Genomic DNA, 21,725 nt, shown 5'->3' on the forward strand with positions numbered 1-21,725 from the left:
ACTCGCGACGAGCGATCCACCGAGAAAGTCCCTGCCTGCATGTACACGACTAAAATTCTCCTTCCCCTTCTCGCGGAGAAACGGAGTGGGTGGGTGGGTATGCAAGAAAAAAAAAGTAAAAAGGAAAGACAGACTCAACTTCAGTTGACATTTACGTAGACCGAAGCATTCTTGGTGCGATTGGCTCATGAAACATTGTGTGTATGCGTATAAAATGTGGTTTTAGAGGTATAAATATCAGCGTTATAGAGCAGCATGTTATACGAAGAAATGATTTTGTTTGCAGTGAGTTAGAGACAGGCTGAATATTATATACACATATTTACATCCAGTACGGCATGTATGCAGAGTCTTTTTTTTAGACACTACCGAATCTTTTAAAAAGGCTATAAGCTCAGCGAACGTGGTGTTATTGCAAGCGAGTTCCCAGGCGAGGTGGACATAATTTTCCGCTAATAACGCGAGCTTCAGAAGACTAATCCACAAATATTAAGTTTTTTATTAGTGCTTTAGCGGCAGCTGAACGGCGAATTTGAAAGGCAGGCACATTTTAATGCACTGTCATTATTTTAGCTCTCGAATGCCACACCTAATTCGAGATATTTATCGCCGAATTTCAACGGCAAATCCAGGCAATATCGAAACCTAGCGACGCATGAGTGCAGATAAAGGGGGCTCCGCTATCTTATCCAACTGAAACACCCTGTGGCGACAAGCGCGAGGAAGTTGGAAACTGAACGTCTCGGCCAGTTGCCGCAGCTACTGATGCGTCACACTGTGCTTGGCAAGCATGCGCGGCTTTGTCTCGGGTTAGGATTTACCGCGGCATGCGATCATTCAAGCTCCGCCCCCGCATCTCTTTACGGAGCATGGCTGTCTGACGTGGAGCGGGACGCGCTCAGTATCGATATTGCCTCGATTCATCTTTGGAATGTGATGATGAATATCTCGAATTAAGAGTCATTTTCAAGATATTTAAAAGACTGGTCTGCATAAAACTTCACTGCCTCCAAATCAATCAATTCCATGATGTGATAAGTTCCATGCTGGAAGCGATAAAACCGTAAACTACTTCTTCGTTGCACTTCCATTGGATAGCAACATGCCTTTAAATGAGCAAGGCTTTAGAGGCCAGATACGCACTAAAAAGTGCCTGGAACTTGGCAAAGAAGCTTCACCTTAATAGATGGAACAGCAATATGATGAAGCAGGTGAATCACAACCTTCTGGAATACTCATACTGGGGAACAAACATCAAACGCCACGCATAGGAAACATCCCTTGAGGTTAATATTTATCCCATTTGAGATCATTTGGTCTCATTTTGGTAGTTAACTAAACACAAAAGAATTATAACTCGTGCTTTGCCTCTTGCATCAGATGCCTAATTAGTTTTTTTGTTTTATTTGTCCAGTAAAAGCAATTTCGAGTTTACATGCCAGGACCACAATATCATAACGAGGCACCCGCTGTATGGAGATTCCGGATTAATTTTGACCGTCTAGGTTTCTTGAAACGTGCATCTAAATCAGATTACATGATCATTTTATCTTTGCATTTGGCCTCCATAGAAGCGTATCTGCCCAGGTCGGGAATCATACCCCCGACCTCGTGCGGCCCATAACACTACGTCGTAGCCAGTATAAGCCATCTCGGCGGATATTTGTTATTGTGTTTGAAAACTCTGCGCAATCAATGCATTTTTGCTGTGTCAACTCGAATCTTGGACCATTAGTGGGTATATGTCATACTTTGACGTCGTAATCATCATCGCAATCATCGAAAAGAATAGTAACGCCTAGAAGCGGCCGAAAAATATCGTGTTGCTGTCATCGTCTAACCTCTTGCAACAAGCTACCGAGTAACCTTTGTGAAGTCTGTGACCTTCGGCGCCCCTCCCGATTCCAGCTCTCGCACGCCTGCTCTGCTCACTTCAAGAACTGCACTGTCCCGTTGCAAGGCGAGTGGGCCTAGGTGTGTTGAACTCGGTAGGCGGCTATTGCGAAAGTTGACGGGATTGTTAGATAACTGCAATGCACAGCCACTTGTATTGTCCCCAATGCTGGACTAACAGAAACGCAAGCTGTTTGCTAGAGGGTAAATTTGCGGACGATTGACAATTCGGTTGAAGCGCATACGGGAGGTGCTTCTCCAACAACTTAGCAATATCCTCGAAAATTAATGTATACGAGTAGCTCTACCAATTGTAATTTGTAGCCAAGAAGCTCGGAAAGTTGCAGCAAAGCTTGAGAGAGAGCTAAGGACTGCACAAGGAGCCATGGAACTGAAAATGACAGGCATAGCGGTAATATGCGCAGGAAAACGGCAATATAGATTAGAGATATTGTTACGAAGAGGAAGCCCGATACACAAATGTCCGTAAAACTATTTACATGGGTAAAAGTTAGTGGTCATCGCGCAGGCTGGTACAAAGGTCAGAGCTCCAGGAGACAGTCTACCACTTCCTCTTCGTCTCGTGCTTGCGCGCATGGTCCTATTTAAATGCCCCGTAACAACATTGAGCACCAATAGCTGAGCTAGGGTTAAGAGGAAGAATGGAGTAGGGCAGGCTATGTAGTAAAACCCGAAGTGGATAGTGGGGTGGGTACGCTTACTTACAGGTAACAGAACAGATATCAAGGGAAGAGTAACGCTATTGAGGACGGCGGATGATTAGATGGCTTGATGAGAAATTCGCAGGAACAAATGGATCGAAACCTCATTTTGTTCAACATGCCGAGGTCATGTTCCGTAAGGAAGGCCAAAACGGGCGATATAGTAGAGGCGCAAGCAAGACGTGAATAGCGAAGATACTGCGTTGTGTGCATAATCCCTGTTCTGATTATGTTCTCGTAATATCGCACGCTATTGTCTTTTTGAGTACTGTATAGAATCGTGTAGGTGTGCAACAGCTACAAGTTCGGCACAGAAAACCAATGAATTCTAAAAAAAAATAATAAACACGCGGTGGTGTAGTGGCTTCGGTGTTGCGCTGCTAAGCCAGAGGGGGCGGGATCAAATTCTGGCCGTGGCGGCCTCATCTAGATGCGGGGCGAAATGAAAAAAAAAAGAATACCCATGTACCACGCATTGAGTGCATGTTAAACCCCAGTTGCTCAACATTAATCCGGAGTGCCGCACTGCGGCGTGCCTCATGATCACATCGTGATCGCGGCACGGAAAACCCCGCCAAATTTTTTTTGAGGGTTACAAAATTACAAGAACTCAGGAATTGAAACGCGCCGTATCGCTCCGACTTGCATTGCGTTTGCACAGGCGATGGCTGCGGATTTTTCATCCCTGGTGCGAGATGTCTTGGAGGCCAAAGCGAACGAACTCTGGGACGTGAGCAAGTTCCTCTGGGGGAATCCAGAGACAGCACTGCGTGAAACCAAGGCCCACGACATGCTGTGCGAATTTCTGGAAAGGCAGGACTTCAATGTGAGTCGACGCCACTACATGGACACGGCGTTCAGGGCTGAATACGGCGCGCCGGGAGGCACCAATGGTATGTGGAAGAAAGCCATGATTTAGAGCGATAGCTGTTAACCCTGTAATTTCGAAGGTATATCTACTTCACGCAGTTTCAAAGCTAAATATTTTGACTTTAGGCAAGGGAAACATAACTCATAGCTTATAGTAGCGTTTTAGTACGCCGGATAGAGTTCTCAGTCGCAGATAATGTTCAGCAAACGAATTACTAAAGAAATAATTACCATACAAATTAAGATTTACAACAAGTAATATTTCATTGCTTTTTTTTTTACAAATATATACTCTCTACAAAGGAATTGGTCCAGTTTCCTCTGATGTAGAAGTGTGAGCATTACAGGGGTGCTTGTATAGTAAAAAAAAAAAAAAACTGAATTTAATAAAAACGGGAATACCCCGGCTTCTAATCGAATGGCAAATATTCTTGTTTCATTCCAAATTATTTGGTTCATGGAGAGGGTCCTATTCATTAGTGCTTACGGACGACTAAAATGTATGGTTGATATATCTCGACTAATTCGGTGATGCGAGCATGGTGACATCCATTAAAGAAAGCGAATATTAGTCGGGCTGAAATCAAGACAAATCCACAGGCAGCCTAAAATCGAAGCGAACTTGATCAGATAACCGAGTTATTGCGCGAAAATTTGCGATTATCCGCTGTACACTCTCGCGCATAACCGGGGCCTTTGATTATACAATGATGCCTCCGGCAGCACGCTTACTGGGAACACAGATTTCAGGAATGGCTCAGCTCTGCCTGCTCAGTTGAATTACAATGGCATACGAAGCGGTCAGCTTATAGAATCGATTCCCAGAAATCATAGTCTCTCAAGCCTTCTAATAAGCGCAGTTACTGATGAACCATTCGACAGTGAATATTATTCGATATTTTGGGATATCAAATTCTCGAAGCTATTACGAATCTAACGTCATAAAATATTCGATTGGTATTCGAGATTTCGCATATTCGGACTACTTGTTCTTATACGGGCGTTTGACTCACTTGGATAGATAAATAGCATAGGCTTCTCTGTTTCTGTCGTACGCGCCACCTGTCGTCACAGCGCGTGATACGCACAATTGATAAGCGCGAAATAATTAAGCGGCGATGGTCTCCGTTTATAAATGAAGAGCTTGATTTGAATATATTCTTGGTTGTCCGAACTCATGGCTGTGCCGCTCACCACAAAGTGCACGATAATACGCACATTCCTTTACAAAATAGTAAAGAGATCAGCTGCATTCCTGAATTGAGACTTAGCAGCGCACTATCAAGAAGAATACTCGTACTAGCGAAGAGAGAACGTCGTCCTTGGCCATACCAACTGCTTTTTACTGCATCCAATGGATGGGTCCGCTTCCTGGGAGCGCATACTTTTTAACAGTACTTTGATTTAAACGAGTGCATTGCAGCAAGAACGTTCTTACTCCATTTTCGCCATTGTAACATTCACAATTACATAAATTCCGAGTTATAGTTAGCGAAATGTTGGGAATTGAACAACTTTGTAATCATATTTGCACAATTTTAGCCATTATACTCTGAATTAAGCTGACGAAATTTCCTTTGTCTCTAATTCCATGTCTTTATAATTGGAGACATATGTCGATGAGGCAACTGGCGTAGCGCCTAATTGAGAACCATTCACCACCAGTATCATACTCCGGTGTTGTGGGCAACATGTACCCTTCCGTCGTAGCATAATTTAAGAGGAATGGTCAGAGTAAATCGATGGTCTAACCGCATCTCGTCTGGTTGGATGGAGGCATTTCACTATTTCATACGGTCAATATGGGAAGATTAACAGCTGAACATCGAGAACCGCGGACGCTGACCGCGTAAACTGTCAGTCTAGGTAGCACGTCATGTGGGAACAAGTGTTTGAGAATATACATAGGCACAGGTAACATATGCCCCTCAACTGCAGTGGTTTCCCACAATAACTGATGCCACATATACGCAATATTAGCACATCAACGTTTCGTGTACTAGAGAGAGGTAGGAGGAATTTGTCAATGATCAAGTTTATTTGTTAGATACAGCTAGATATAGTGGTAGTAAGTTAGAGCAAAATAACGTACCCATGAAGAATTAAAATATCGCGGGAAATAAGTCAGAAGGACTGTCACGAGCACAACATCAAACAGGAATAACAGTAGGCAAGAGTAACATAATAAAAAAATCTATCCTGATGGTTCAATACCTGCGGCGTTCTGTTGCTAAGGGCGGGGTCGCGAGTTTCCCAGGGGCGGTGGCCGCATTCCTTAGGAGGCGTTATGCAGGAGCCACTTGTGTGATTTGATGTAGGTGCACGTTAAAGAACCCGAAGTACTCGAAATTCATTCGGAGTCCAGCACTTCGGTGTCTCTAAAAGCTCGGCTGCTGCTACGGCATACGTTAAACCATACACTTTGATTTGAAAACGTCAACCAGACGCAAAACACGCGTCGCGGAAGTCGCGGACTGCTGGCGTTCAGCGCTCAGCGCCAAAAGATGACAAGAAAGTGCATAGTTCTCTGTATTTGCTTTTTGAACATCCGCTATTGGAAATGACAAATAAAAGTTCAGCGTACTAGACGTTACAGCTTGAGTGATATTGTGAACAAACATTAGGAAGAACTCGGAAGAAATGTTTTTGTAACATGTTTGGGCAGTAGCTAATGTATTTAATGCGGTCCTGTAGAAAGGGTTCAGGTACAGAGCCCGGATTTGTAACGTTTTTATTGGTTGCCCGGGTGATCTCTTGAGTGGCCAGATAAAGGCTCTGGCTTTTAGCTCGGGTCACTGGAAGCTCGCCGACAACGGGAGCTGAAAGCACTTCCTGATTAAAAAACTACAGCAACTTTGAGAATTATCTACTAATGCGTAAAGATTGTTTGGCTCAGCAGTGACTTTGCTCTTGCTTAGTTGATGACCTTTCCGGTGCCAAAGAGTGCATAGGCTTTAGTAGGCAATTGTCAGATGTTCTCGCCAGATCCCGCCCATTCAAAGCGATCGTACTGTTTCAGTCGGAAAGCCAGGCTCGTACGCACCTCGACGGAGCAGAGTGGTCGAAAGGGAACGCCAGCTGTTGCAGAACACGTGAGGCGTTGCGTGAGAGCAGAGTGCCTCACCGTGATGCCATGTAACTCTAGCTCTAGCTGTGGCCCTTCCAAGCCTGTGTTATGCGCGCTGTCTTGTCCACGACTGCCCCTCAGTAAGGCCCAATGAAAGCGCGCCAACCTTCTCAACGTGCTCGCTTGCCCGTAAGGTGTTCGTAACTCGAAGAACGCTCAGAAGTGTTCAGTTGGAAATTGGGCCACCCCGAAATCTCAAGTTGGCCCGCGTTCGAACTTGGCCCGCGTTCGAACTTGGCCCCCATTGGAACTTCATCCACCTCTCAACTTAGCCCACATTTGAACTTGATCCACCTCTCAAGTTGGCCCACATTTGAACTTGATCCACCTCTCAACTTGGCCCACATTTGAACATGATCCACCTCTCAACATGGCGCACCTATCAACTTGGCCCAGCTGTCAGCTTGGGCCACCTGTCTTCTTGGACCACCTATCAGCTTGGCACAAGATTTGAACTTGGCCCGAGATTCGAACTTGGTCTCAGATTTGGCTCGAGATTTCAACTTGGCCCACCCACAAACTTCAAGCTGGCGCACCCATAAATTTCAATTTGGCGCGCCCACAAATTTTAAGTTGGCTCGCTCAGAAGTTTGAGGTTGGGGCACCCATAAATTTCAAAGATCGTGCACCCACAAGTTTATGTTGACCCTCCTCCAAACTTTCCAAGTTGACAAACCCCCAAATTTCAAGTTGACCCATCTACAAATATCAGTTGGCGCGCCCCTACTTTAATTAAGCTTCCCCGAGCACCTTACAGCGAAGGTGTTAGTTTCAAGGTGGTCGGGATTTTTCGTGTCCGTCACCAAACAAAAAGAACCAAAAATGCAAATCTTTGGAATCAGGCATACAGCCTACAGCTCAGTATTCATTTCCATAAAGAAAAGCACAATAGAAGCGTCAAAACCACTTGATGGATGATTAGGCGCCCGTGAACAATTCGCAGAACGTTCCTGCTTTCCGCGTGTGTTTCCCGGTAAAAATTACGGTTGCATAAGCTGCTATGGTGGAAGTGGGGCAACAGCATACGAATCAGTGAGGGACGTCACCATGCTTCATATATAAAAGGGAGACTTACCTAACAACTCACTCAGTTTATTACAAGACCGCTATGGGTGGACCACGCGAAATAAAATAAATGTGGTTTTGCGGGCCAAAACCACCATCTGATTCCCCCACGCCGTAGTGGGGGAATCCGGAACTTTGGACCACCTGGGGTTCATTGCCCCTATCGAAATGCAGCCGCCGTGGCGGGGATTCGATCCCGCGACCACGTGCTTGGCAGCACAACACCATAGCCACTAAGCAACCGCGGCGGGCGACGCAAAGACTCCCGAAGAGCAGCGTGAATAAAATGAGCGTCGAAGAGTGCAAAATCGTAATGCTCAACAACGGCGTCATGTGCGACTACGGAGAGCAATAAAACATTTCATATCCCCGTCGATGGCATTTGAGTGGTGTTTTAACAGCTTCGCTGGCCATCCACTTTTGCAGGGTCGGGATGGTGAGTAAATTTTTCTAAGGAGCCCTGTGTATCTATCTCTATAAGCATTCTCTATTCTATTTTGTTGCTTTAATTTCCTCCTTATCGCTTAAAAGCTGCGAATAATCTACATTACACTGTCATAAAGATTAAATGTCCTAACTTTGCAAATTACGCATTTTTTTGCAGATACAAGGCATTACACTATTCGTCGTGACAGGGCTAGGGAACTCGCCAAAGAATGCTTACGCAATAAAATCGCGCACTCTTTCACGCAGGCCCCACGGTGGCACTCATGGCGGAATACGACGCCCTGCCCGACATTGGCCATGGCTGCGGCCACAACCTGGTCTCACAGAGCGTGCTCGGCGCCGCCGTGGCTGTCAAAGAGGTCATGAACAAAGTCACCAACCTCAGCGGAAAGGTATGCTATACGGTGCCATCGAGTACGAGCAGTGCTGAAGTTTCACAGGTGCCGCCTTGAGAGTATACTTAAGCGACATCTTGGCGCGAATGTAGCATGCAATGTAACTGGTGTTACACATCCTAAACACCGCCCTCGCAGCTTTCAGGCGTCTCACAACACTGGCGTGATAAGGAGCACCACCTCCGACGCTGCAGGCGTCGCACATCAATGACACACTATACATAGTATGCACGTACGTCATTCAACGATAATCCGCGGCTTCCGGTTTACGGCAGCGCCATGTTGGGGAACCTATAGGCCTATGCCAGCATATGCGCGCGCCTGTTGATAAGGTACCCCAAGATGGCGGAAGGTAGTGCGGAAGATGACGACAGCAGCGGATGTGACGACACGTGCATACTATGTATATGAGACAAGAAAATATATCGTGTAGCTTGAAGTGTAGTGCCAGTTCTGAGCAGGTGACTAGGCACTACGTTATGGTATGCACCAAACCCCCTTGGTATGCACACATGTAGGTGTTCATCAGGAACGCTAGTGTTTGTGCTTACAACGCCCTTGCCAGCTGTGGAAGGCAGAACGCTGCCCTGCAGAACTGACTATGCGGAGCGTTAGTACACGTCTACTTGGCTTCGTCGCTTTTGCAGACAAACGCATTTCCCGTCTGTCGCGTCTCTGGATATCCAACCTTTCCCACGGGGACCGCGCGTGCACCGTTGATACCAGGATAGCACGGCGACGCGAACGCGCTTCAAGTACCCATAACATTCAGCTTGCTTACCAAGCTAATGGCTCTAGCCACCACATGAATCTTAACATCCTTCCACTGGCTGCCCTCACACGTCGGGATAGCCGGTAACGAGGAGGCGGATACCTACGCCAAAGCTACTCACCACGATGTAGTCCCGGTTACCAGAGCGGTAGCGGCTTCGGACTACACAAGATATAGGCTACGGTGCCTGCTCACCTCCATTCACCCGCACTCCCGTGTGGCTATAGTGGCAGGTGCCTGACGCTGCTTCCAGAGAATGGCCGGCCTCTCGAAAAGAGACCGTTCCACGCTCCTGCGCTTGCGGAGTGGCTGCACCTGGACTGCGGCCCGGCTGTATGCCAAGGGCCACGCCACGTCATCTGCATTCAAGAGGTGCGGGGAACCAGAAATTCTGGAGTATATTATCTATGCATGCCCATCCTTTCCGCAGTAACGCTCCATAGTCATCACCACTTACAGACGTCACGGCTTTCCAGCGGCCTCAGAGACTGACCTGCTTTTCCCGGTGTGTCCCCAGCTCCCTGCGTTGCGAAACCTGCTGGAGCTTGCACATTCCACTGGAATGGCCACCTTGTGAGCACCCGCTACGGCGCTGGCCACTTTGCTGAGGAATGCCACCTGTGACACATAGTGGAATCTATAAGGCCTCATCCTCCCCCTTTCGCTATCATATTTTACTTTCCACTCCCTCTCCCTTAACGACGCTTCACCGTGCTTCCTCATGAGTTGCAGAATTAAGCGTCTTTCCCTTCTTTAGACCACTATCATCGTCTATCTATCATAATCCATAACATTCAGTCCTAGCCTGGATGACCAGCGGCAGCTGGTGAACCGGACTCGATCGGCAGCTAAAGCCACAGGAGCCCTGTACTAAAGACCCCTCCCACTAGGAAAAGATGCACTCCAATCGCTCGTTACTACTGCTACTGTTGATAGTGTTATGAAATGTTCCAGAAGCCGCTACGAGTCTAGGTAGCGTATACAACTTTATACGTCCAACTGACAAGAAAGTTGTGATGCGCCTCTAGTTTAGGGAAGGCAACGACATTGGCAACATGCGGAAAAAGCCATGCCAACTTTTGTTCCTGAATGCGGACGACACACACGTGCACTAGGAAACTAACAGTACGACGCAATAGAATAAAACTTCCGTAACAGCTAAACATTTAAAAATGACCAATTGCCTTTTGTGACGTCAAAGAATTATCTGGTTCCCATTAGGCTTTAATCTTCATGCCCTCACGCATGCTTGTGACCGAACGCATTACTTTTGATAGTTGGTAATGGGAAAGATAGAAAAGGAAGATTGGTTGCAAACTTTGCGAGAACGGGACTAAGATTAAAGGAATACAGAACACGTGCACTTTCTACAATAGATGCCCGCCCACCAACAAACATGGCTAACCAACATTTTGAAAGATTGACACAGATTGGCGACAATATTTACTGCGTGAACAAACGCACAAGAAAATATGAGCAAGTCGGGTTGCACTTGTCCTCACGGGACACACAACGCGCTTTCGCATTAAAATTCTCTTGGAGTGTCCATGTAATTGTTATCGCAATAATGAAAGATGAACATTTATTGTACACTGAAATCTCGGGCAACCTGAGAAAGGTTGCGAATCGGAACGACGTGTCTGGTTTTCTCCGCGCCCAATAAGCTGCCGAGGCCCTACGGCCATATTGCCTCTCGAAGGGCGAAGCCTGCGTGCGCAGAGTAGCATGGCATGGCCTCTTCTGCGCTGTGCCGTCGGCACTATTTACGAAGTACCTCTGAGTTGCGCCTGAGTATATATCGGCCAAACATGACGTTGCACTAATGACCGATTAAGGGAGCGCAACTTATCGCTGAAAAATGGAACAGGTTTGCTCTTTCCCTTTCACTGGAATTCATGCGGCTGCGTGTCACAGTTTAGGTAAAACTGCTAGGTAAAACACACACGCATCTGTTAGGTAAAAGACTGGCTTCTCCAGCGTGTGAATTACTGGAAGCGCATTACTCAAAGAAAAAGGTTCATGTTTGTATCGGTGTCCCTCGGCCGCATTGTACAATAACGAATATCAGTTTTTAGATTCGCTGTGCTGATTTTTCTATCTTGATGGTATGTCTTGCCGGTGCTACGGAGATAACGTATGTGCGCGTTCATTACACGTGTAGTGCATTGGATGGAATTGCGCATGTCAACCCTGCTTGTATATGATTGGTTGTTTCTGCGTAATAGATTCAGTTGCAAGTTCGCGCTCTTTCTGTCCCTTCTTTCCGCTTAGTTTTCCTTGCGCCAGAACCACATGTCATGGTATGGTAAGTACGTCGTCAAGCCGTGGAAATGTCATTGTGCATGGTAAGCGAGAGGAAGACCAGGCTAGAAATGCTGAGTCATGGAGCTAGCCGAGCCTCTGATCTGCCATGGAAAAGTTATGCATCGGCGTTCAGCGAAAAAGTTATGATGGCCGTGGAAGCGATCGAGCCCACTTCAAGTACCAGAACCAACACCTACGCTTGCCTTAGAGCTCCGCTGTTTGGTAAATACGCTGCGGAACCAAAAATCAAAGTTGTGTTAGAGTTTTAGGGCACAACGAACGGTTACAGATCGTGGTCCTGGGCACGCCCGCAGAGGAGGACAACGTGGGCAAGATAACGCTTCTCGAAAAGGGCGCCTTCGACGACATCAGCGTGGCCATGACGGCCCACCCAGGCGCTCAGGACGTGCTGAAGACGGCCTTTTCGGCGAGCCAGAAGGTGCGGCGCTCTCACTCGCGAGTGATGCATTTCTGCGAGCAACGTATACAGCTTTCGCCGTTGGCGCAAGAGTAGCACTTGGGTGACGCGCTCCGAACCTTTACAGAGATGCGTTGAAGCCGTGTAAATACATACTGTTTTGCTTCCGTGTAGGCTGGTCTTTTTTGCATTTTTTAGACAACATTAGAAAGTCTGCGCACGTCGGTCTGTCTGTGGTAAATAGATATCTAACTAGGTACTCTGTACCAAATATACATGCAAAAGAGTCGACGAGCGCCTCGGATATCTGTAAATAGCGATCTCGGGCCGTTCAATTGCGCACACCTACAATTAATGAGTTTTTTTATAACTAGGCGACCTGAAGCCCGCCCGCGCCCCCCCCCCCCCCCAAATTATGAAAAAAAAAGCGCGAAAGGACTGTGGAAGATATAAAACGAAACCCTCGGAAAGTATCAGTTAAGGCTAACTTCACGAAACAAACAAACAAACAAACAAACAAAACAAAAACAAACAAAGCTATATATTTGTTGCCGTCCGGACACTTAGGTACCATTTGTTGTTCCATTGCGTAATTCCGTAGAACACAGAGCTGGCAAACGGCGTCACGTCTACAGGACCAGTTACATATGGGGCCTACATCACCACCAAGGTCAGCAAAGTGCGCGAGTGCTCGGCCAGAACGTTTCGCTTTAAGAGAAATCTGGACGGCATTGATGTTCCACGTGCATATATGTGTTCCGCAGCTGACGGTGACGTACTCGGGTAAGGCGGCGCACGCAGCCGTCTGCCCGTGGGACGGCGTGAACGCTGCAGACGCGGCCGTGTCGGCCTACTTGAGCCTGGCGATGCTCAGGCATCGCATCAGCGACACGTCCAGGATACTCGGCAAGTGAAGGATTTCCTTTCAAAGGCCATCTATGATCTCCAGGCTGCTGAGATGTTGGCGTTTGTCCCCAAATTGCCACTGGACATTGCGGGACGAGCACTATTCTACAAGCCCCAATGGCCGAGTGGATATGACCTTGTGCCATTGAGCGCAGCAGTGCGGATTCGATATCCGCGGGTACATCATCCCCATTGTGATCATGGCAGACTACAAGAACGCTCGTGCACTGTGCTCTCGGTGCACGGTATAGAGGACTACATGTGGCCAGATAATAGGGGGTCCTTCACTGTAACGTGTTATAGCGTTGTTTTTTTGCTTATCAATCAATCAATCAATCAATCAATCAATCAATCAATCAATCAATCAATCAATCAATCAATCAATCAATGTTGTGAATGCTGCCATGACCGCATTTTGTGTGGATTCTTTTGCATGCATTCTAGTCAATTCCAATCATACCTGTTGGGTGATTGGTCGGCGTGGCAAGAGCGGTGCAGCAGCGTGCAAGCCACTGGCAAAGGGTAGAAAGCACAAAAAAGTCGAGACATTTCATCGGGTGCAACTGCCTGATACGTTTGAGAAGCCTTACGGCGTCAATTGTGAATATACCGCTATATCGCCTAGCCTGTGACCACAATTATCAAACCGTTGCGAACAAATTTCACCTCGTCATCCAACCGGATCGTTTCTTCATCCCGGAAAGGTGCCAGTGCCAGGCTACCATTAGCTGTCGAGAAAGAAGTCATAGCTAGGTAAGATAACGTGGAAATATTTCCAAGTGATTTCGACGTACGGGAAGACGATCTCGTCCTCATGGCAGAAACAATTAAATGTGCGATCTGGCTTACGAATTGCCCTCTTTTGTCGAAACAGAAGCGCCTACGTCAGTTAACCGAATGTGAAGCATGCTTGAAATGCTTTGCCTGTGGAGGAAGGAAGAAGTATGGCAGGGAGCATCACGTGACAGTGTTGAAGTATACTAATAAAAAATATAAAGGAAAGGCTTACGGGAAATATGCGCTCATCACGCGATAGGCAAGTTGTAATTTCTAAGGGACGAGCCCGCGACGAGCCTGCGAAGGGCACAGGTAGAGCGACCTATTATGGGCAGAGTAGAGCAGAGAGCGGGTGGCGAGGGTCGAACGTGAACGAGGGCATCACTAAGAGCTGCCACGAACAATGCCTCGATATCTTTGATAATAAAGGAGGATTTATTTCCGAAGAGTCAATGCGCAGGGGGGCCTCGAATGAAAGGAGGCGTGGTGTGAGAGGTTGCCTTGCTGAAGCTAGTGGTCTTACGTCATTCTCCATCCTAGTTTTTTTTTTCTTCCACCATGGTCACCAATTACGGTGGACCACCCAGACGACTATGCACAGTGACTCGCTGCTGGCCGAATTGACCAACATCTTGGCAAAGCAAAGCTTGACCACGCCTACCACTCTCGCCTTCCGACCTAATTCACCGCCACATTTTCGGGACGGCAGCTTCTGCAGCTTGTCTATATATTTCTCGATCTGTACAAAGGAGACCAAGGTTCATCCTTTCCATTGAGGTGCTGCGAGAGAAGCGTCGCCACTCTGTACTTCACATCGTTTTTTTTTTGCGGCATGCCCAAAGTGAACTTCGACTTGTCTCGCGAGCTATAAGCATTATGCGGCTGAGGAATCAGTTGAGATCAACAAATCGGGGGCTGCGCCTTGGGCCGAACCCAAGGCGCAGCCCCCGCGCAGGGCCTCCGACCACGCGCGAATATGTGGGCAAGTGCCGCCCGAAGTCTCTTCACCTTCGCACACCTTTCCTGACACCCCGCGCGTGCGTCGCGCGCAGCCCTGATCGAGGACTGCGGCCAGTACCCGAACATCATCACCGAGTCGAGCCGGCTGGTGTGCCACGTGCTGACGCCGGACCCCGAGGAGGAGCTGGACGCGCTGCAGGCGCGCGCCGAGCGCTGCCTCTGCGCGGCCGCGCACGCCACCGGCTGCAAGGCGACCATCGCCCGAGGCCGCCGCTGCAGGCTGTTTGCGCACAACGACGCGCTCGTGAGGGCCTACAGGAGTCACGGAAAGAAGCTCGGTGAGCGTACTACCGGACTTATTGTGGGACCAGACGGGGGATACGAGTCTCTCGCCAACGAGCCTCGTTTGACAGCGGTGTGTCCCCTTCCTTGCCTTCGTGTTCATTTACCCTCTTAAGCAAAACCCTTCAGGAGGTATCTTGCCACACAACAATAATCGCCATCTGTCTTGTCCGCATTTACTTTCTATAACGCTGCGAGCCCGGTACTCCCGAGTCACGAGCAGCATGCGCGTTATTAGCATGACAGAGCATTCTCGACAGGAAAGTAGCGAAGTAGCAAGTGCAACGTTTTCAAGAAAGGAAACGCAAGCAAGACAGATGACGATTATTGTAGTGTGGCAACTATACACCCCAAAGGGTGTACATTTGTTTAAGAGTGTACTCGAGGTATTCGACAATTGCCGAATGTGCCCGACCACTGAGAATATTCTGGCCCATCAGCCAAGGAAGCCAACAGAGCTCTTCTGCAGTACACGATGGCGACAGGCCTGAGTGCTCGGCTGTTGATACGCTGCTACTTGCTTAATGCGTGTGAGTGATCTGGAATCAAGTGTTATTTCACTCTCTTTTTCATACCCCCTCCCACTATCTGTGTGTCGGACAGCGAACTGGACAAAGTCTAGTTAACCTCCCTCCCTCCCTCTTTTGCTTCGCCCTGCCCCTTTCCCTCTCTTTCTACCTCTAGTGGGATGCTGCCTGTAAAATCGCTCCTGCATATGGCCCATCGGTCACTTCAACTTCCATTGTATAAGCCAATTAGAAACCATGGCGAATTAAAACTTAGTGGTTACTTGCAAGCTACTAATTTCAAAGCACTTCCAAACGGCATTGAGCACGCCGAAAGAAATAAGGCAGAAGTTTCGCTAGATTTTTTAATAAGTCATCCTTTTTCTAATCTTACAAGAAATAAATATTTGTTATTAGACATTAGACATTCAAGGGCCGCATTTTTTGTAGTTAGTATACGGTTCTATTCGTAAATTTTGTTATACGTGGAACACCACCAACTTTCGACAAATGCTAGCCATACATAGCGCCGCTGATTGACATATACTGTGGCGTCTACGCATGCAACGCTTGCTAGCATGTATACCTGCAAAATGTTACCATTGAGTATTTGTATTAATCCTCCCCACTGTGATGCCTCGTACTGCTGTGGGTATGTAAACAAACAATAAAAATAATTAAGGCAGCGCGTCTAACCGCCATTCGGTACTCTGCCATCGGCATCCCATCACTAACCGAAAAAAAGAAACTCTGCAGATCTAACGCACGAGTTGAAATTAATCCGAAGCAAAGATTTCGTGTAATGGGTAATTAGATGCTATAGAAATGTTCATCTTCCGCGGTGAGTGAAATAACTTTCATAGGTTCAGAGAAGACGCAAGGGAGACCCCTCGCCACGCGGCTAGTCCCACGTAGGGACCGCCAAGCCGAGCTTGACGCGGTGCTTTCTTTTTTGCGCAGCATAGCGATCACGTGGTGCTGGGCAACACAGCAAAGAGTTGAGACACCCCCCCCCCCCCCCCCCCCACCACGCGAACCACAACACCCGTGCGACCGCGCATTACTATATCTCCGGTAACGGCCTCACTGCTCATTACACAATATCAGGAATCGGTCCCCTTTGCTATTTATTGCACTCTCTCCAGGTGTAGCGCACATTACCTGACTCCGGTGAAGAAGGCATAGAAGGACTCGCTTTAATAAAGGACTTATGTGCTCGCACGTGCTCATTTGTTGCAGTGAGGATGTTTACCCACCCTTTGTTGTTTCAGTGCGTGATTCCGTATAGAAAACAGATAGTTAACGGCACTTCGGTAGGGGTAATACCGATAGCTATATATAATGTACTGCAATATATAACATATGATATAACATAATATATAGTACACTGTATTATGATATATAATGTGATATAATATATGTTTATTTACTATACACGTGTGCCGTGGCTTAGTGACACAGTGCACAGCTCCGTGCTGCTAATCGCTGTTTATATACTTTTCTGCGTTTAAATAACGTACTTCAGCTATAGCCATGCATTTATAAGTGTTCCCATTTTCCCTACCCTTCGTGGTGGTTTAGCGACTATGTTGATGCGTTGCTAAGCACGAAGTCGTGGAATGAAATCTCGGCCGCGGCGGTTGCCCTTCGATGGGAGCGAAATGAAAAAAAGAAACGAAAAAAAAAAACCGCCCGAGTCCCGCGCATTAGGGGCACGGTAATGACCCCCTGGGGGCAAAAAGTTAATCCGGCACTATGACGTGCCCCATAATCAAATTGTAGTTTTAGCACGTAAAACTCCAGAATTCAATTAAATTCAGAATTCCCCCATTTCATCTGCTTATTTCCATTTTCTGTATGCCTTATTTTATTGTATCTTTTCTCCACAACTTTTTTAATAACCTGTATTTTTCCCGTGTCAGCGGGACAGTTCAGGTATCCACTGGGAAGCGGGACGGTTACGTTGCTTGCGGCCCTTAATTTTCTACCCCGTTTCGTCCTTCCTTTTACAACATACTGTTGTGAGTGCTGCCCTGTGTTCGAGTTACTCGTCAAGACCGGAGGAGCACCTAGTAGCAGCCACGGTCAGCATAGTCTGGTACGGTATAGTTCACAAGGAATGCTGCGTGCTTTTAAGGGCCCCTCACCAGGCCCCACAGCAAAATTTGGTTACACGCTGGAAGTTGTTACGTGGGCTCTAGGAAGCGTTCTGCTGCAGAAAATTTTCAAATCGGCTCATTAATAGCCGATATTGAAACATTGCAGTGCCGCGAACCCATGATTTCAGCAGGCGAGCTCCACTGCCAAGCGAGACGCTCGATTCTTGTGTACGCCGAGGACATCGCCCTCGCTGATCGCCTCTGAGCCCCCTCCCCACGACTACAGCGGTTCGACCGCTGCTGCTCCTTCCGTCTTTCTTTCACCACTCTTTTCATTCCCTTCCTCCCCTGTGCAGCGCGGTTGAGGTGTCCTCAACTGAGAGACAGTTACTGCGCTCACCCCAATTACCCCAATTTTTCCTTCCCAAACAAGAATCTCTCTCCACTCGCCCCGTCTAGCCTCCGGGAGCGAAATTCCTTCCCTGCGTTCTGCCACAACGGACCTCGAAGATCGTGTGGCGCATGTGTCACGGGCCCCGCCTTCTTTCCTTTTTTGTCCTGGCTTTTTTTTTCCGTCGCTGCGCACTTCCGCTGATGGCGTCGCGCTCGAGCTGTTGTGATTGTCCCGTTTTCCGCAGTGGGCGCTGTGCACGAGTACACATGACTAGCGGTGTAATTCAGTGCTACACGAATACTGAGGCAGACACAAGTGGATCGCAGAGCATGATCACGCACTGGAACACGGTAGAAAATAGCATAGTTTCGGTACCTGTGCACGGGACTGCACTGCCTTGGGAACAAGCAGACGAAGTGGAAGTACATCTCTCTTGCTTCGGTGCGAAGTAAAAAAAAAGAACACGCGGAGATTCCCTTTGTGTGCTTCATTATTTTTCTAAACTTCAATTCGTCGTTCAAGCAACAGATCACACAAATAACATGTTCCCTTGAATAATTCTCGAAGTCACGTGTGTCGATGATTGACGTCCCACTGCAAACACGAGTACGTAGGCGCAGGGACACGTGTACGTCACCGTCCGGCTTGGAGCCGCGCTCCAACACCACCACCGTTCGGCTTGGAGCCGGACGGTGGTGGTGTTGGAGCGCGGTCACCGCGAGGGAAAGGGAAATCGGCGTTCGGATTGACATTTCAGACCTTTCCGCGGCACGTAGAGATGTAATACTTTGCAAACACGATCGTTATCGCGCATTGTACGTTCTGCGCTTGTCAGCTCAAAATGGTGAGACCTAGTGAGGAGCCCTTTAAAACGGCGCAGGCATCCACTTCGTGGACATGGATTTGACCCACGTCGTGCCAACGGGAGGTGCCAGCGATGCCGCCAACGTGTCCCACGAGGTGCCCACGCTGCTGCCAGAGTTCGCCATCGGCTCGGTGCAAGAGAGCCACACGCGGGAGTTCGCACAAGCCGCGGGATCCGAAAGCGCCCAGGCTCCCACTCGGGTACGACAGCGTTCACACTGCCCCGAGAATCCCCGCATATCAGGGCGACCCATCCGGTCTGACATCCCTATACCACATTCTGAAATTACTGGCTCGCTGCCGAAAATCAAGCCCGTGTCTCCATTATGGTTCAGGAACTCTTGTTCAGCATGGCTGAAACTTTCTGGATAAGATCTGGGTCCCGGCCCCCATATCCAAAACGCCCTTATGAAATGCCGTATCTGTGCAAGAACTTACCGGAAACAAGCCACCGATATAATATTTAAAGCATTTGTAGTTGGCTACTTTACGAACGTTACAATACCCAGCGTATCACATAAGCTACGTTGTTTTGAGACCTAAAATTTCTGATTGAACCGCAGGAATCCTTATCCCCTCACAAAATGAGAAATTTCTGGTCGGTGGCAATTTAAGCGACCGAAAAATCTACGTAGCGCGGCAGAAAAAAAGAAGCCCTCGTATATAACGCCGATTGGTTCGAAACTGATTTTCGTCACAAAAAAAGAAAAATATAATTAATCGCATGTCGCGAGCCAACCAGGACGCGGGATTACGAGAGAACCGAGGGAATAGGAGCGGAAGCTGATGTCGATTGTAAATATCTGCTTAGCTATTCTTAAAATGGCGCAGGCATGGCCGGTCACGTCGTTGTTTGCAGGTGTATTTTCTGGTGTTTTGTATATTTGTGCTGTTCTTCGTGTGAAGAGAAGTCTCCAGGCCAAATGTACACATGGGCGTCATGTGCATTAAAATAGCTGTGGATTAAACAGCATTGACCGTGCGCACGTAGCATTTTCTTTTTTGTTGCGTTGACTAAAACGTGAGCATTCCAGCCCTTTGTGAAATTCATTGGTCGGCGAATAAGAACGTGCTTTATGCTGCGCTGTGTATATGTAAGTATGGTGCAATGCAATTGGTGAGCGCTAATCACGGCTTGCTATACGTAGCCAAAAGCCGAGACCCGCTGTGTAATCGTGCACGTGCTGTATAGCTGTGAACACAATCAACGCAGTGCTCTGGGCTAGCATACCGTCGTTGTAGTTGCATTGCAAGTGTTTGCGATGCTGAAACGGCACGGAGCCAGCCAAACTAGACGAGAGTGCAATTTCTGTTATGGAAGCTCTTTACCGTATTTGATCTACGTAATACAATGTCTGCGTTTGTTGTGTGTGTAGTGTATTTCGCTAGACACCCACGGAATACTCTTGCATTAACCATGAATTCGAAAAAAAAAAAAACTACGAGAAGTGACCTGGCGAGTTTCAGCGCATTTCTTGAGAGTTTGCGGCCAGCAATGAGCACTTCGTCGCACGCAGCGAGAGGGTGAACGCGCCGTAACTGAAACTCCACAGTAGCGTTTTCGATAGACTGGAGCGAGTCTTCAGTTGTGGATAGCTCCGCAGACCAAATAATAAGTAATTACCTTGCTAATTCGATTCATTATAGCTCAAGTAAAATTTCATTGTTCTTTTTTCATACAAATGACCAGAGATAAAGGTGCGCGAATTCCAATATTTCATGATGTGTAACTGTGTTTGGGCATTAAAGGGTCAATTTACAAAGAAATGCAGCAGAAAAAGAAAGCGACGACTCTTAAAAAAAAGTGCACCCGGGGCTTATCTTGTCCAATAACAATAATCACCATCTGCCTTGCTTGCGTTTCCGTTCTTGAAAACTCTGCACTTGCACTTCCTGTAGAAAATGCTATGTCACGCTGACGACGCGCATGTCGTCCGTGGCCTGGAAGTATAGGGCGCGCAGCGTTAAGAAAGGAAAGGCACGCAAGACAGACGACGATTATTGCTGTGGAGCAAGAGAAGTTTCCAAAGGACGCACACTTTTTAAAGAATGCGGTAGCTGTGACTTCTAACATTCACTGGGACGGGTGCAGAGGGCGAGCCAGATGCTGGCGCTAACAGCCCTGGACGTGTTCGCCGACCCCCAGCTGCTGCCCAGGGCACGCAAGGACCTCGCGGAATGGAAGGCGGCCAGGCGGTCTCCATGCACCTGCCCTACGATGGCGGGCTCTGGCTCGAAGGCCGTCTGAGGACGCCGACAATGCAATCTGAATTTCAGCTGACGTACTGTATAGCGTCAGCTGAAATGGCGGCGATCGACCTTTGCTATGTTACCATATCTGCCATATGCAAATGAAATACGCTATTCCTTGATCAGAAGTCTTTACTCAATTTTTCTTTTAACTAGCAAAGTTGCCATAGGTGGTGTCCAAGTCCACAACCCAGTGGCGGCTTTCTACGAGTAACAGAAGCTTATCTTGAAGGCCATGCTTCTGCTAACTACGTGCGCCAGAAGCGACTGTGGAGCCGAAAAACACACCATTGGTGACACGGTTTGGACACTACCGTCGGTTTCTGTCCGACTCAGCGGCCATCGCATTCTGCGGGTGAGACCAAGGTAGCTGGAATACTTATACTGGCCCGGCGGCTATATGCCGATTGAAGCGGAGTGCAAGAATTAACGCTCGTGCACTGTAAATGAAGTGCAAGGAACTTGAGCGGCCACGTACGTATAGCATTCTGCCACCACATATCTAATGTAGTCCACGCGTTGCTTTGGAACCTGCCGCGGTAGCTCCCTAAGCATAGCGTTGTGCTGTGGAGCACGATTTAGAGCGTTTGATTTCAACCGCAGCGGCCACCATC

At 47.9% G+C, this 21,725-nt stretch overlaps 1 protein-coding gene across 1 annotated transcript; it reads left to right on the forward strand.

The window, feature by feature from the left end:
- Positions 1-3,279: 3,279 nt before the first annotated feature.
- LOC142588922 (xaa-Arg dipeptidase-like) lies at positions 3,280-21,194 on the forward strand. The gene is made up of 7 exons (XM_075700733.1): positions 3,280-3,508; positions 8,371-8,516; positions 11,885-12,034; positions 12,778-12,919; positions 14,749-14,994; positions 18,878-19,062; positions 20,954-21,194. Exons 1-7 carry the CDS (start codon positions 3,280-3,282, stop codon positions 21,107-21,109), a joined length of 1,254 nt encoding a protein of 417 aa, XP_075556848.1. The 3' UTR covers positions 21,110-21,194.
- The last annotated feature ends 531 nt before the right edge of the window (positions 21,195-21,725 follow it).

Source organism: Dermacentor variabilis, chromosome 7 (genome assembly GCF_050947875.1).
Source record: "Dermacentor variabilis isolate Ectoservices chromosome 7, ASM5094787v1, whole genome shotgun sequence".
In the NCBI taxonomy this organism is placed as follows: Eukaryota; Metazoa; Arthropoda; class Arachnida; order Ixodida; family Ixodidae; genus Dermacentor; species Dermacentor variabilis.